The sequence below is a fragment of the Drosophila virilis genome, chromosome 3, assembly GCF_030788295.1.
Source record: "Drosophila virilis strain 15010-1051.87 chromosome 3, Dvir_AGI_RSII-ME, whole genome shotgun sequence".
Lineage (NCBI taxonomy): Eukaryota > Metazoa > Arthropoda > Insecta > Diptera > Drosophilidae > Drosophila > Drosophila virilis.
In genome coordinates, this window is record NC_091545.1 from 6,270,457 (window position 1) to 6,288,593 (window position 18,137).

General features: G+C 40.4%; 1 protein-coding gene across 1 annotated transcript in view; it reads right to left on the minus strand.

Annotated features, from left to right (window-relative positions):
• dar1 (dendritic arbor reduction 1) overlaps window positions 1-10,062 on the minus strand; it is a 34,017-nt gene extending 23,955 nt beyond the window's left edge. Inside the window, exon 1 of the mRNA XM_002046542.4 lies at window positions 9,300-10,062. Within this exon, the coding sequence (XP_002046578.3) occupies window positions 9,300-9,362 (63 nt within the window). The 5' untranslated portion in view covers window positions 9,363-10,062. The remainder of the gene's footprint in view (window positions 1-9,299) is intronic.
• Window positions 10,063-18,137: the final 8,075 nt, after the last annotated feature.

The following is an 18,137-nucleotide window of genomic DNA, read 5'->3' on the forward strand; positions in this document are numbered from 1 at the left end:
GCAGTTAACAGTTGGCGGCCTCTAGAACACACTGAATGTAAAACAAAAACACAAAAAAAAAAAAGAAAACAACAAAACTAAAATGTATTGAATGCCCATAGATACCGATTAGAAACTCAATAAATCAGCGATATATCGAACGAGAGAAAGAGAGAATCGACTGAATCGAGTGAATATATAAGGCATAATTTGCCTAAATTAGAAAATCGGTAACAAAAATCAATGATGCTGAAAATTTTCATAATAATAGCGTTAATAGGCATCATAACAACGATACATCCAAATGACCAAACAATGGAACCATTGTGCGCACAGCCATGCCTCAAAGATTCAACTAATGGAAAACAAATTGTTAAATGAAATTGATACAGCTGCTAGTTGTGGGTTGTGGGTTGTTCAGGCCTGGAATAAGTGTGCACACACTGCTAAAGTCCACTAAAAATGATAAAACTGAATGAGCTGATGACCAGCAAGGGGCGCATACTTTGAACAGTGTCTGTGTGGCATATAATAATAGAAATTAAAAGTTATTTATATACACATCACATAAATTCGTTGACTTTATTGATGTTAACCGCATCTTTAAAGATTGTATTGAATTTAGAATTGGGAATAAATTTGTGAGCAATAAAAGTTTGATAGAAAAGCAGCATATGTTGGGATAGAAACTAAGCTAAGTACGCGTAAATTCAAATAAGGTCTATAATGACTATCAAACTGTATGATATTTGTAAATATTATATATATATATAATATTTTATGATATATCAGCTCGTGAGTTAGCTAAGAACAGATATATATAATTTAGCTGTTCCCACAAAACTTCCTATGTGCAGAAAAAATGTTATTTTTATGACTTATACTTAACATAATTTTATTCTTTACATAATTTTGTTTTTATAGATCTACATTATCCAACTTTTTTTATTCTTAGCATACAATATTTTAGGTCTCATTTTTGCATTCCAAAACGTAAGAGTTAAGTTAACATATATGTATATGTTTTCTACTTAATATTTTCCATACACACACAAACACACACACATATTTACACAGACGCACACGCTGTCACAGCTACCAAAATGGCGCATCCCAATTGAACTGTTCCAACTGTGTTGCCTATTCTCATAACTGTAGTTCAGCTAAGCGCAATTGTCTTCCTATGTACAGTGCCCACTCACACGCGCACTCGTAGATATATAAGCATGAAGGTGTGTGTGTGTGTGTGTGTGTGTGCGTGTGTATCTATTTCTCTCTGTTTGTCGTCGCGACATGCGCACTTCACGCAGCGCTGGCCGCTGAGCGCTGTTAAGCACCATTTAACAGCCGCCGTCGCAGCGACGCCATATTGAGCTGCGACACAAAGCGACCCCCCTGCCTCGCCAGCCACGCTTCAGGTCTACCCCTCCCCGCATACTGCTGTCGTTGTGGCTGTCGCCCAACCAGCGGGCAGCAGAAAGCTTTTTGCAAGCGCAGCAAATCAAAACACATTTCATAGTTAGAAAACAGCAACACACACATACGTACATATATATACATACGTATGTATATACATAAGCATATGCACATGTGTGTAGCAAAAAAAAAAAAGACAAAAGTATCAACGTTTTTGTTGCTGTTTTGTTTGTTTTCTGCCTCATCAGCCCCTCGATAACAACAAAAACAAAAGCATTGCGATAAAAGCTGCTCACTGCTGCTGCCGTTACTCTCCCTCTCTTTGCTCTTACTCTTGTTGTGCATACATATGTATGTAAGTATATTTATTTGTTGTTGCTTTTTGCTACTCTTACATAGTTGAAGCGCTTGCTGTGACTCGCGCTGAACGCCAGAGCGCCCGCCCGCCCGCTCTCCCCACACTCGCCCACAAATCGCCCTCATTTGCCAAGACGCCATTTGCTAAAGCATTTGTTATTGTTGGGGGCTACTCTCTGTCTCTGCCGCTGCCGCTGCCTCTGCCTCTGACTCTGTCTCTGCCGTTCTGCTCATGTGCGCATGACGAATGACCGCAATTTGCGACAGTTTTTTTCTATTTCTTCTTTTTGTTGCTGCTGCTTTTAACTATTTTTTTTTTAGTTTACATATCTTTGACTGATGTTATTGAGTATTTATTGTTGACTGTCTACATATACAATATAGAGTCGAATGTACATATTGATGTTTTGTCATTATTGGCTGCATATAAATGTTTCCATTTTCCATTGGGCTTAGTTTGATATTCTAATGATTTTATTTTTCCAATGTTTGAGTTTAAATGAAGTGTTCTAATTTGTTTATGGCAGGGGCAATTGCGAATTGATTTGTTAAAAGAGGCTAAATTCTGTTCTTTGCCAGGATCTACAAAGTATTTAAAAAGTGTTTAAACCTAAATTTAAGATATTCACAATTTGCAGGAAACTTTAAGGAATATAGTAGAATAAAAAAGCAATTATAATAAGTTGGCTTGGCTTAATCTAGATACATTTATATTTTAATTGTCTTTAAATGAAGAACATCAAAATATATTATAGGCTATTAATGATTTTGACTTACAAATAATTACAACAATCAATTTTTTTTTTCAGGAAACAACCTAATTGAGAGTCTATCGGAAACCCCATTTATGTGAGTAAACGATTTACATTCCCTTTTTTATATTATTTACCTTTTATTTGTGATTCCCAACATTTGCATAAAAACCTTCGCACAGCTATTGCATTGCACTAGCAGGACGATATTGAATATCCTTTGCAGCGCATATTAAAACATAATTTAATGGCAAAGCCTATGGAAATTTTTTCTCACAATTTCACGCTGAGCAATCATAACGCAACACAGACACACACACACGCGCTCACTTACTCTTTTTTAGGGTGTCCACTGAAGCCATTAAATGCCAATTCCCAATTCATACGTGCGGGGGTGAAAATGCGCCGCAATGCGCGAGGGGCGCTTATTGACAGGAAATGTGAGCAGCCCAGGGAATTGAGGGCATTCTGGAAGCTAGGCATAAAACCAATTTCCGATCAAGCGAAAGGGCAACGAGCAGTGAGGCTGAACGGGCAAAAGGTAGGGGAGAAGGTGCTTGGGGAGGGAGTAGTTAAGTTACTAGTAAAGGGCTACGCATGCGCAACACGTTGCAGTTGCAAGCTTGCAAACGCAGCGCTGATCAATAAAATTTGAAGTGAAAACTGTTGAATAATGCGGCAACAAACGGCGGTCTCCCTGCTCAGCGCGTGATGGGGAGGGGAGGGGGAGCTGAGCAGAGGCACAGGATTTGCGGGCAATTAATTTGTGTGTAGTACAAGCAACAGGAAACAAAATACCAAGCCACGCATGTAGCCCAGCAGCCCAATAGGAGGAGAGGGGCGCTCATAAAGTTCAACGGCCAACACATTGAGCCCAAGTCAAGTCAGTTGAACCGACGCTCAGCCGGCCGCAAGTCATTCACGCTCTCTCGGCGCTGGCAGCATTCTTATTGACAGGGCCTATTAGTGGGTCAATTGGCAAAAAGATTTCGGCGCTTATTTTTAGGCCAAGTGCGCGCCGCTGCGTTGTCCCGTCAGGTTTACTTTACATTTTTATTTTATTTACCTTTTATTTCTTTATTTTTTTTTTGCAAACTCTTTTTTTTGATTTTTATTTATTTTTTTTGCATACTCTGGCAATTAGCGTAAATGATCGATCAAATATAGCTGCGTCCATGGCAGCAACAACAAATGAGCCTCATTAATTGGTGATAAAAGTTAAATAAGCAAATAATAAAATCTCAGGTAATTTTAGGCCGACATGGCCAGGCCAGCATGTGTGCTTAAATTGTGAGTGTGTGTGTGTGTGTCGCTGTGTGTGTGTGTGTGTACATGTATGTCAACGCATGTTGGTAGACTTTTTGACGTTGGCTAAGCTTAACATGCAAAGCCTTGTAAAATACAACACCTTGATCCCGCCCACAGTGATCCCTCGCAATTAAGAACTGGCAAACTGGACTGTTAAAAAGTAGCTCATAAATAAATGAATACTTTTGAAATACTTTTTCAATGCAATTAAATTGCAATTAAATTCAATAGCAACATTAAAACTTCCTGATTTTCAACAAGTATTCCAAATCCAAACTGGAATAAAAGCTTGCGCATTGTGCAAATAAACCTAATTGGTTGGCTATTGGCTTAATTTATAAATTAATTTCGCAACCTGAGTTTTGGCAGCTCGCTTATTTGTTTAAGCTTTTGAGTGGCTTTTACGAGCTGTTGCTGATGGCTTTATCAACGGCCCGTGATCAACGCTAAATGTCGGTCGTTTCATGTTTCTCTTTACCATTTCTCACCTTTAAAATATGGGTGTTTATTATTTAAGTTTTGTTTACTGTTAGAAATTGTTGACAGCATCTGAAATTTACAGTGCTTACATTTAACATGGCGGGGTCGCCATAAGCTGGTCAACTATTTGAAGATTTTATGCTGATTTGATTTCATAATCAAATAATTGATCTTAATGCGTCTTCAAATGAGCGCCGAACCGCTAACATAATTTTAGCTAGGTTTTTTTTTGGAATTTATTATTTCTTTATTTAGAAAACTGAAAACGTGTCTGTCAGCTGCTCGCAGCTTTAGATCCAATCAAATCTGAACGAATTGCGCTTCAATGCTAAAAAATTAATCAAACCCAAAAAATAAACACCAAAAAAACAAAGAAAATAACGCATATTGAGAATAAGCTTTGTTGTTGCCTTGTTTTGGCACCTCGCAGGAAATTTCAATCTGCACAAACTCGTTTCCGCAATCATTCGACGAATTTCGATCGCACACAATCCATCAAAAATTAGGGTATCCATAAGTTTTAGGGACTGTGCGCCAAAGAAATGCGGATTAGATGGGCTCAGGTATTGGGACAGCAATTCTAGCTCAGCTCACACGTGCCATTGGGGCACAGTGCCTTGATAGCTTAAGAATTTAGACATTTATTTTGCAATCAATCAGAAATGGACATTATTTCGATAACATTTGGAAAGCTTAATAAATAAAAGGATAAGTCTGAAAGCATTCGTAGAAACTTGTTGATTTGGGTTCGATTGGAATGAGCTTCAACTTGTGGAAGTCGAAATTCGATTGGACGCAACTTATATATTCTACTAAAGTTAAATTTTCTTAATATGCTTTCGATTTCCTTTAACTCCCATGCATTTAGATAGAGAAAAGATTAGTTTTACAGCCAACTTCCAACCACTGTGCCGCCTTGCACATCCGTCGCCTTATGGCAAATTCTTGAAAACCCGCCGCAGACTGTGGACTCAGCCTCTTCATCCTGCGCTTCGCAGTTGTGTCACGCAGTGAGTTGAGAGTGATTGATTCTTGTTGCCATTTTTCGCTTGGCCAAATGGCAGAAGAGAAAGAAACCCAAATGGAATAGCCAACTTGACCTCCAGCCCGTCTATGCGGCATATCAATCAAATGTGGCCAAAATGAATTTCAAGATTTTGTGCCGTGTGCCAATTGCCATTTGGCAATTGCAGTTTTCGTTTTCATTGGCATGAATTGGCGAAAAACAAAATGTGGAGACCCCCATAAATTGGCATTATGATCGGTAATACTTGTAGTCGCTGGAAATCGTCTATAGATTTGCATAGAATCGAAGCGATGCCAATCGGAGAGCTCCCACTGCGCGCAGCGGCTTTTTAATGAGATTTTGTTGTTATTGTTGTTGTTAGGCATAAGTAGTTGTTGTTATAGTTTTTGGCCCAGTTTACTTATTATTATTATTTAACATTGAGCGCTTGGGCCGCTTGTAATTGGCATTTGGATTTGGCCAGCGATTTGACCCACTCTTGAACTCGTTTCGCAACATTAACGAAATGGAAAGTGTCTGTTAAAAGCCATCCCAAATAGAAAAAATAGAAAACGAATACGAATACCCTTGCCAATAATGTTTGACATGCCGGAACTTGGTTATCTTATCTGGGCCTGGCCTTTGTATTGTTCTTATTCTTTCTTTATTTTATTTTTGCTACAATTTTATGGCCTAAATGATGTATCTATGTATCTTTAGGTATTGTGTATCTGCAAGATATCAAAATGCAATTCTCGTTAGACGCTTTGAAGGCGGCCGCCTTTGTATTTTGATTTTTTTCGAATGCAAATATGTTTTATTGATACGAGACATTTTATATACTCGAACCTGAATGTTATTTTTATTTTGGAGAATTGACAAATTGGCTTTGGCTGCGGCTTCGAATCTTAAAATGTGTTTTGTTGCATTTTATGTACAATTTGCATAACCGTTGACAGCCACGCCCCGGCAACGTTTGCTACGCCATCTAATGCCCGGCAACATGACGTATGAGTAATCTGATTTTTATCTATATTTAATTATTTGCGCATATGTGATTGAAGCACAATGGCCAGGGCCATTAATCAGTGCACCAGAGACCGGACACCAGAGACCGGAGACCGTAGACCGGAGACGGAGACTGTAGACCCCAAGCCAGGTGCCCATATACTCGATTAGCTCAATTATTCATGCAGTTAGAGTCTGGCCGGGTCGCGATAAGTCATGCCACATCCAAAGCTGGCCATAGCTGCCCATATCTGGCCTATTAGCTGGCTAAATTCCTTGTAAGAGACCATAAACTAATTTTTGTGTTAAATGCCATAAAATATGAAAGTTTTCGTCATAATCGATGCGCGTGTCTGTGTGAGGCGTGGGAAATACCCTTTTGTTAAATCAGTGAAAACGGAAGAAGAGGTCTCCCCCCACTACTTTGAGGCCCCCTCTCCATACCCTTAGCGCCCCACGAACTCGTCTTTGCTATCAGCCATGAAGAGCCGTCGACATCGCTTTGTACTTTTGCGGCCGTGTGTAAATATTTGACAACACATGCCTAATTAGTGCAGCTATTGATGGTGACAGCGGAACAGCACCAACAACAACAACAACAACACGAACAACAACAACAACAACAGCATGAACAACACTTGTCGAACATCGGGGAAGGGGGAAACGGGACTGGAAGTGGATATGGAATGGAACGGAAAGACTGAGTGCGAGCTCTTTTACGATGTCGTTTCCTGAGAATCGCCTCAGTCACAGATATACTGACTGACTGACTGACTGATTGACTGACTAAGTAGTTGGGTTTCTTATCTCTAGCGCGAGGTGAGGGTCTTGAAAGGGTTATTTCTCTAGTTGTCGGTTTTGTTGAGTAAGGCAATAGTCGGAGCGGTTGTCTGCGAAATGCTTATCAATGGGTAACACGGGTAGACTTGTAGGCAAACTATTCGACATTGGTTTGACAGGTGTTCAATCAATCAATCAGGGAAAGTGAAAAGAACTCCATAAATGAATGTACAAATAATAGATTGCCAGCGTATTTCGAAATCAAGGTATAATTTAAAGGAAATCTGGACACTATAAGTTAATGAGTTGATAAATAATAAAGATTAAGGAAATATGGAAATATGGATTGGTCTTTCTTTAAAAAGAAAGATAGAGTTAAATGAATGGCTAGATAGACTGTTATAAACAAAAAATATATATACAGGCTAATATATACAAAGATGAGTTGATTCATAGTTTTACATATAGATGATATATATATATATATATATCCATCAGTCCGATGGATAGATAGAACATATATAGATAGATACTTATGGGCGGATGGATAGAAAGGAAATAAATGATAAACATATATAGATACATAGCAGGGACAGATCCATAGACAAATAGATATATAAAGATACATTTCAAAGATAGAAAGATAGAAAGAATGAAAACAGATCAGATAGATATATAAAAAGGTAGAACGAAATGTGAAGGATAGATTTATTGAAAGAGATATAGATAAAGAGATGGATAAAGGTAGATCATCGATAGATAAATAGGTAGCTTTAGCTTATTTACCCCTCAAATGCGAAGTTACAAGACTTTTATCTTCGCATATCAAATTGTAATTCTATTTACTCTTATTGACAATTGCGTGCGTGTTGAATGATTAGATCATGAGATCATAAAACAGATGCGTTGATCTTCAAAGCGATTGTTTAATATTTGTTTAAGTTGGCCAATTGATGACTCGGTTCGGTTCAAGTCAAAATAGAGGCTACCAGAGAGAGGCTACAGCATGCTGATTAGTATGCCAATGTTTAATGCCACCCAGCTGGCGCTGATGAAACCGACTACGGCTACTCATCTATGAGCCATAGAGACGACAGCCGGCAACAGAACCAAGGAGCAACAACAAAAACAACAAGAACCTCGACGACGACAACGACAACACTTGGCACATTGGCAAAGTGTTGTGCTCAAATATTGACCCAGAGCTTCGCAAGTAAGCGCGATTCAAACAATGGACAAACAAACGGAGCAGGCGACGGATCAGACGGAGCAGGAACTGGCAACAGCCCGGACGAACCTGCTGACAAACATTGACAAGAGCACGAAAAAAAACACGCTACAATTTTCTTGGGGTGTGCGTCAAAAGTGCGACTCTGACTCTGACTCTGTCGACGCCGAGACCAAGACCATGATGAAGACCGAGTCCAAGTCTGACCAAGTTCAAAAGAGTTGACCGACCGAATGTTTAAGAAGAGCTCAAAGTGTTGCCACAACATGAGGATGTCTGCCTGTGGCCGAGTGATAACAAGATTTACAAATCGATTGCCGACGGCGCTTTGACAAATATTCGTGTGCGTGCATGTATAAATACTGAGTGCTCGTAAATGCGCTTTTGATGAGCCCAAAGACACCTGTGAACAGATGCGCACCTGGACGCACCGGGACACCTGAGTCTGTACACCGTTCGAGGTGTTAATCTGTATTGGTCGCTCTGGTCGCTCTGGTCTCTCCGATTTTGGGCTGTTTATTATCACAAATGTGTCCGCACGATAATCAAGTTTAATTTGCTTAAATATGATTGCCGCGTGTGTGTATTTTATTTATAAATCCCCAACCAAATTAGCCCGGCAAGACGTCAAAGCCGAAACTTGTGGCCAGTGCAAGTTTTGCATTTCTGATAAGCGGAAGCATTTAATGCGATTCAATTAAAAATACAATAAAAAGAGAGAAGCTTAATTAGCACATTTGGCATAATTATGGCATAGTAATTGCTTAACGGCGAATTGCCAATTTTAACGAGCGATCTGTTAACAATATCAAATTTGCGTTTTTTTATGAGGAAACTTTTCCGAAATTTAACAATTGATTTCCGCAAAGTTAACCAAGTGCAAATTGAAGTTTACTCATTTGATTTGTTTAACTTAACTTTTAGAGACTTTAACTTTATTTTAATTGTTTTATAAATATTTTTTTCTTCTTCGTGCAATTCTCACCTGCATCACCCAGTAGTTGTTGTTGACGGCAAACTGATCACCAATTATAATATCCGTATGCATTTAAGCAGAATTTGTTGGCATCAATGCAACACAATGAAAGGCTTTTATATGCTAGATTTTTATATTTTGTTTAATTTCCTTTTGGGGCTTACGCTCTAGGTCACAAGTCACCGACAAGTTCAAGGCACAATAATTAATAACAATATTTAATTTATTTGCATGGCACTGTGAGGGGTGAGGGGGGAGGGCAGCAGCCTGTTGAAATGATTTTTTGTTGTTGTAACTTTTACAATTTATTTCTTGAATATATGCAAATTGATTTTATTCATTTGCAAGGATATGCAAATTGCAAGCACACACACGCACACGCACGCACACACGCACACACACGGCTTTTGTTTACACAATTGATTTGTGCATTGATTAACAATCATTCGGCTGCTGTTTCAGATTTCCTGATATCTGATTAATGCACATCCTTTGCCCAAGTTGAGCAGCAGCAAAAACGCCGGCGGCTTTTTTCACTTCCGCGTTTTGGTTTCTCTTTTTTTCCTCTTATTATTATTATTACTTTTTCTTTTATTTGTTAGCGTCGCATTTTGTCAAAGAATTGTTAACAGATTGTTCGAAATGTATCTTCTTCACGTTGCACGCGCGACTGCAGTTGGAAAATGTTTCGAAAATATATGAATTGAGAAAAATTGAGTTTGGAAATTAGCTGGCCGAGCGCTCGTCGCTTTTGTTGTCTCTTCGCTGGCGGGAACCGAGTTCGTACTGATTGGACGAGCGAAGGTTTCGCGCAGACGAACCTCACCAGTCAGCTAGCGGGCCAGACGCACACACACACACACACACACACATAGCGAGAGATACACACATACATACGCTCATATGTATACCTGGCTAACCAGACTCGGCGACTCTCCCCCGCTCTGCCGCTCTGTCTGCTTGCACACCTTTTGCTGTCGCTGTCGCTGTCAGTCGGCCTGAGCCGAGTCGCGCTGAGCTGAACCCCTGCCCCCGACTCCGATTTCGCTTCAATACCCTACCTCCCTCTCCACCCGCCTGCCAGCCTGCTGCTCAGTGACTTTATGGCTTGCTTGCTTAGCTGACTTAACGCTTGTTGTTTGTTGTTTTTACCACTTTTTCGCTCGCAACCAGGTGTTCTCGCCTCTCGCACCGATCGTGCCGCGCTCTTATACCCAACTACTTATACACTGTCAGCTATCAGTCGCTCGCTCTCTCTTTCTCGCTTCCTCTCTTTCGGCTCAGCTGTGCGTCAAGCCGATCTTATTGGCGTGTATAAGAGAGTCGCTTCCACTGAACAAATTTGCTTGAATTCGCCATTTTAGTTTCGAACTTCATTGCGTCTGCTTGTATTGCACATAAAGCGGATCATTTGACATCCATTTCAATTATGTAACACGAGATATATTTAGCTATAGTAAATATAATTATATTTTAGCTTACTATGAACCATATTTTATTATATATTAATTTAAATCGGATACCAGAGTATCCAGATTTTATTTGTAAATTAATGTTTTCAATAATAACAAATTTGTTCATTAAGAATATTTTATTTAGCTTTTTACCCATAGTTAAACATATTTTTAATGTTTTCACATATTCAATTAATATAAGTAAATGCAGTTAGACTTAGATTTCCATTGAGTATTCTATATAGACATTTGCTATAACAAATGGGATATTTTTTGCTATTATAGCTAAAATTCCATATGTGAAACCCTTTGCTTTACCCTCTCATCAGCTTGATTTTTATATGCTGCTTTTTAATGGAGCACACGCAACTGTGACATAAAAAATAATTAAATAAAATAAAATCATAAATTTACTAGCTAATTTTCTACAGCATATACATGCTTTCTAGCCCCGAACAAAATCGATAAACCAACCATTAAACATCAACTCCTATGTACTATATGTCTGTATATATGTGTGTGTATATATTTGTATAGCAATAAGCGATTCCCTGAAACCGCAGCAACAACGGGCATAAAATTATCCCAGCGCACGCCACAAACATAAAAGCCATTTTCATTTTGACCAGAACGGAACCGAATGGCAGCAGCACCCCCAACCCCAGGCCTGCCCCCCAAGCCGGCAACCCCTAGAATCCATTATGAAAGCTGGCCGCAGCTTTATGCTGGCTGGCCAGCTGGCCAGAGGGTGCCCATTGCGAGCTTGGATTCGGATTCGAGTTGGGGCCGGGGGCGACACGCGACGCTTGTCTAAACATGGGGGCCACAAGACGGCAGTCTTGTAGAGGTGTGGCCTCAATGGCAGCGGCGCAGTCGCCGCGGCCAGCCAATCAGCTAGCCGAACCGCGAGAGTGAGAGCGAGAGAGCGAGCGAGAGAGAAGTAGCGAACGTTGCGGTTAGTTTTGCGTGTGCAGCAAAAAGAAACAAAACAAAATGAAAATTGAAGTCAAGCGAAAACATGACGCGCAGGTGAAGTGGCAGACGGCAGCAGACTAGTTGAGATACAAATGTATCGCCAACCAGACATAGCTCTAGCTCTGCGTTAGTTACTAACTCGCACACACACACACACACACACTCACACACACACACACACATGTGTGTAGCTGCCTGTCTGTCTATTGATAATTGACTGCCGTTGCGGGCACTTCACTCACTCATTGTCTATCTCTCTGTCTGTCTGCCTCTCTGTCTGTCTTTCTGTCCTTCTGTATGCTTTTTCGTATTTACCTCGTGCAAATTTGCCATTAATGCCACAACAGACACACACACACGCACGTACACCTGAGTTACAAATGTATCTGCTTTTGACAATGTCAGTTGCGTGTAGTTTTCTTTGTTGTACTCCACGTCAGTTGCTTTGTTTGCCACAGCGCGCTGCCTGTCTTACGTATCTTTTAGATACATATCTAACGTCTATCTATCTATAACAGGACTAGTACATCTTTCAACTTTTGAAGCTTAAAAATCGAAATGCATCTCTTGATTTCAAGCCCACGTTACTTTATTAAAATATAAAATATTTACCTTTTCGATAGATCTTTAGAATTTCTCACGTTTGCATATTTGATTGAGTTGTATATTAAAATAGGTGCCAAATATTATATTTTTCAGAGTTAAAGGTAATTTTTCGGTCTGAAATGACACAAATGTATACACAGTTCTCAAAGTCCTTCGTACTTGCTACTTGAACACTTCATTCTTCGATTAGTGTCAAAGTTGAATCGACTTTTATATTTGCTTAAGTTTTTCCTCCTTGTGTTATTAGTTAGGTAATAGGTAAAAATTGTATTTATAATATGTTGGAAACATCAAAATGAAAAGGCTGCCTTAAGCCATTTTCTCTGCTGGTATTTTCTGTAGTCTCTCAACCCAATTTAAAAACCTCCCAGTGTTGTCAAAAGTTACCACTTTTTAAGTTTGGTTAATTAGCCATCTAAACATAAATGTGCTATACTTTAATTTCCTTAACTTTATCAAAACTGGACCATTGTTTTTGCAAGACATTTTGCTTATTTTATAGATTTGTATAGCAGAAACTTTTTGGTACAAAAATTTCCGAAACCAGAACTTTGCTTCATTAATTATTTTAATTGTTCTTTTGTTTCTGTTTTTTGTTTTTGTCCGATCTGAAATGTATCAATATTAGCGCTTTTATGTCAGAATTTTTCAAAGTCACAATAAATATACAAATTCCTTGTAATCCACGCCCGCAATCCGCTGACCCATGTCGTTCAGTGATTTTCTCAATGCGATATCTGTGGGATTTATGGATGCTACCCCATCCTTCGTGCTCTGCGCCCCCGCCTTAGCCCCACACACGACGGTGTCATCTCAACCCCTTAGGGGACAAAGTACCTGTTGTTTATTGGTATTTATTCTGGGCATTGCAGCTCGCAGCCAGAGTGTGACCTTATCGTACAAGTCGCATGATTAATTACATGTGTCGACTGTCCCAAAGGCTCCCGTTGCCCCTGACCCTGCCCCTGCCCCTGCCCCTGGTTATACCCTGGTTTCAACTGAATCTGTGGCCAAAATATTGTCACGCTTTGAGGCGGGCAACAAACGCTGCCGAAACTCTCCGAGGAATACTGAAAATCTTCGCTTGATTGATTCCACTTGGCGGCACTTGTTGATAAAAACTAAAGGACAATGTATCGTATTCAAAAATTGGTTTCGATTTATTTGGTCGCCCCGGAGGCACTCGAAGATTACGCGGCAATTTGTTTTGTGGCCCGATATTTCTCGGGAATCGCTTGTTTACTCGCATATTCTGTGGAAAGCACTCGGATCGCAGCCCAATCGAAGCATTTGTTTGCATAACGCATTTTAATTGAATTCTCAGCGGATTCGATCAGTTCTGGCTAAAGGCAGATGTCTAGCAGATATCTAGAGATATTTGGCCATAGATAGCGGCAATTAACATTAACCCAAATCACGGCTGAGAGCTGCAAGCTGAGAGCCAAATGCGCATTCTATGCAAATGCCAGACAAGATGCAACTGCAACAAGTCAACATCAACATGAACAATCACAATTTATGCGAATGCTAATCAAGTTAACACCAAATGCAAAGGCAACACGGCGCGATGTCTCTGTCGCTCGTCTGACAATTTTTAAGTGCGTATCTGTGTCGCGGCTGCAGCAACAACAGCAACAACATGGCCAGCAACAATTATTAATGATTTTGCTAAATGTTACAGAAAATAATGACAGCAGCAGCCAAGCAGCTGAGCTGTTGAGCTGCTGAGCTGCTGAGCTGAGCCGGGCAGAGCCTTTTAACAATTACAAATGCACACAAAACGCTCTGTACCCGGCCTGGCCCGGCCCGGCCCGAACCGACCCGGCGTACTCGCTGTTTTCAACACCTTGAAGGCCCAATAGGCCCGCCAGCGGCAGCCCACATTCTGCGCAATGCAATGAATGATTCGACACGTTCCAGTGGGCGGCATGCCGTTGAGGGCGTGCCCATGCCCGTGCCACAGCCACAGCCAGAGCCAGCAGCCAGCAGCCAGAGCCAGCAGCAAACCAAACATCAAACGCCAAAAGCCCAAAACAACAGGCGGCCGCAGCTAATACCCTTCCATAGGGCATATAGGTTTGGGTAAGGAATTAAAATAGCAGTATAAAAAGTATGGAAATATCCGAATAAAATGCAATTGGCAGGCAGAAATAGTTATACAAAAGTATATTGAATAATGAAAGGACAAAGACAAAGCTGTTCAATCAGCAATCAGTCATTCAGTCAGTCAATCAGTCAGTCAGACAGTCAGACAATCAGTCAGTCACTGACTCATGTCCGTGAATCAGTCATCAATGAGGGTCAAGCTTTAACTATAATATATATATTTATTTTATTTGTAGAATCAGGGATACATTTGGAATAATATTTGTCAATGGAAAGAGACTCTGAGCTTCGTTGTGCTGCGATCAGCTCAGTAGACAATTTTTAAACAATTTTGACATTTAGCGCGTGCGCAAATGAAGAAAGAAAGAGTCACGATCGTAGACTGCGATCAGTGTGTGATCGGATCGGATCGGGGCGATCGCTTGTAGGGGCCACTTCAGGTGTTGTTAGCATCGTGAACCGAAGACGATCCGACACACTTACGCTTATGCGCATTTTGTTATTATTTTTTAAGTTTTTTTCATATACACATATTTTTTTTTTTGGAAAACATCATTTCTATGATCGCGTTAATCACCTTCAAGCCCACTCGAATATGACACTCGAGTGGACGTGGAGCTGGAGCGATCGAGGATGCGGGGCGAGCACTATCATTGCTTACTCAGCGGGTTTTGTTTTATTTTTGGGTCTCTCCGCGCAGCCAGCTGCTAATGATGCGCCTGCGAGACGCACAATTGAAATGAAATTAATTTTTCTACATAATTAATTAAAGCCAGCCGTGTGGGCAGCTTCACGGAGAAAGCCAATGCCACCTACACCAACACCTCTAGCTCCACCTCCAGCTCCAAGTCCACCTCCAGCTTCAGCTCCGACTTCTCTAAACACTGCTCCCATTGCACATTCGTATTATTAATTAGGTCAGCAACCCCCCATTAGGCTTGTAGCTTGGTTTGGTCTGCAGTTGTGAAATTTGAGCTCCTCCAACATTGCGCCTTGTCGCCGGTCGTAAAACTGATAAATTATAAATGCGACGACGCACAAAACAATTGCACTACAAAATGTGAAATAAACAAATTAATTTTCGTGTTATAAAATCATAAAATAAAAAATAAAAATTATAATGAAATCGTTGCCAAACCCAAAAATCAACACAACTCGTCGCAGACGACACAACAATTGACACTGACATCAAAACAGAAAAATAGAGAAAAAAAGCAAATAAATAAATAAAAAACAAAGACAAATAGCAAAAATTTCCATAAAAATTGTCTATCGATTTTATGGCCGACTGGAAAACTTTGCTCAAGATAAAGAAATGTGTCCCGAACGCTTGCGAAATTCGGTAATTCGATTGAAATTTGAATTCTGATTAGGTTTTGTGGTTGTAAAAACAATTGGGCCAATGAGGCTACGTCATGATACAATTCAATTGGCTGCCTTTTAAGACCAAAAACTGTTTGCTTACATGAATGGGCTTATCAGGAAAGCAAAGGGGCTACAAACTCAATAACAACTGGCTATTCTTCGAATCCGAACTCGATTTCAACAAGTTCTAAATTATCTAAATAGCTTTGTTTATTAATTTATTTAAAACTTCGTTTAAATTTGTTTATGAAATGGGTTACTAAGCTCAATCAATTTACACACAAGAAATGGTGTTAGTTCTAACTAATGCGAAAGCGTTTCCAAAGTGGAAATGGGTCTGATAAAGGAGGGTGCAATCGTCAATGCCAGAGAGAATGAAAAACAGTATAATTTTTTATTGATTTTTATTATCAATTTTATTGTTATTTTGATAATTATTATCTATTAGTATCATCATTATAATTATTATTATTATTATTATTATTATTATTAATATTATTATTATTATTATTATCTTTTTTAGTAGTATAAGTAGTTGTAGAATTATTATTATTATTAATAAGCAAATGTCAAAATAAGTGGACAATTTTGGAAAGTATATTATAGGGTCTCGAGTAACATATATACAAACACTCTTCAGAGTTCTGCTCAGCTTCGCCTTGTAATGAAAACAGGTCTCAGGCTCAGCAATTAGAAGCTGTCCTGGAGAAGGCTTTTAACCATTCGAATTTATCAAGTGGAACTTGCGAGCAGTCAAGAGTGGGTGAGCGGTCGCTGGGGCCCCGAAAATAGTTGAAAAACTGTGTTAGCGATAAGGAAATGTCAACAGTGCGCGGCGGGGCCACCGGCAAGCTTCAATTAAATGACAAGCCAAGGGTCAGCCACATAGATGGTGCCGCCAGCGATCCCGTCAAGCTGGCAGCTACTGGTTGATCCGAGGGCTACCAGAATGGCGACTGCTGCAATCTGGTCGCCTGTGTCTGCGGCTCAGTTTAATGAGCTTATCCATCATCGGGAGCTGAACCAGACACAGATAGAGACAGAGACAGAGACGCAGTCTCCTCATCTGTCACAGGGCTAATAGGTTTCATTAGTCATCTGTGCCGCAATCGGTCAGAGTCGATTTTTTGGCTGCTCTTCGCTTTTTATCAGCTGCTCGTTTGGTCATTTCTCAAAGCCGACAACAGAAGAAGAATTCCGAGCTGTCCCCTTGGCTGGCCTCTTGGCCTCTTGCAGTTTGCGTGTCGACAGCAATTTTCACCTTAATTATTTTTGGGGTTTCTCGCCAGGACGAGCTGGTTGAGAGGGGCGAGCGGGGTTGGGTGCTGTCCAGCACGCGCTAATGTTTAACATCCGCCATGGCGTCCTCCCATCAGACAGTTATGCAAATTTCTAGCATTTTACCTGTGTGTATTCGGGGGGAAAAGCCACTGCGAGGGCAGTTCGAGCAAAGCGTGTCCTCGTAAATTATCGAAGACACACACAGGCCACACATCAGTTGAGTGTGAGTGTGTGTGTGTGTGTGTGTGTGTGTGTGTGTGCGTGTGTTCATTTGTGCCAATGTCCTTTCGTGTCTGCTTTGCCATGGCCTCTTTTTTGTTGCCCGCCGCAGATTAGGCTGTCCTCCTGCTGTGTGTGTGTGTTAGTGTGCTCTATGAACCTACCCCGTCCTGCCCCTCCCCGCCTCTCTTACTGCTTGTCATCAATATTGGCGCCAACTACAGCTCGGAGTCCGAGTCCGTAGCTGAATTACTGTGCGACCTGTGTTGCCATAAAATGTTCAATTAGTTAATGAAAAATTTTCCAATTGGATATCAACATTGAATCCAACTAACGACCGCAACGAGGACGAGCACGGACTGAGCTCTGGGCTAGGGGTTAGAGGTTGAGGGGGGCTTAAAGAACGCGTTGGTGTCGCTTCCAAATGTCCGTAGCTTGAATTTATGCATGTGATTTATGCACGACAGCGATTGCCAATTACAATATCATTTCTCTTCTTGTCCGCTTGGCTTTGCCTTTGCATTTGTTCACTCCAGTGTGTGTGTGTGCGTGTGTGTGTGTGTGTGTGTGTGTGTGTGTGAAGTGCCATTAAGAAATGTGTCAAAACAGTTGAGGAATTATATAATTTAAATGCAACGCGGCATGAGAATCTCCGTCTGCAGGCACAAGTAGGAAGAGAGAATGGAAAAAGTTAATTGAATTTCTTTAAGATCTTTAAATTTTATAAAATAATTCTATGAAATACTTTTAAAGTAAGACAGCAAGAGAATTTACTCAATATTGTGCGCAATTCCTGGGCATTCTTTGTTTTTACCATTCGAATTGGATCGGAAGTGTTCGA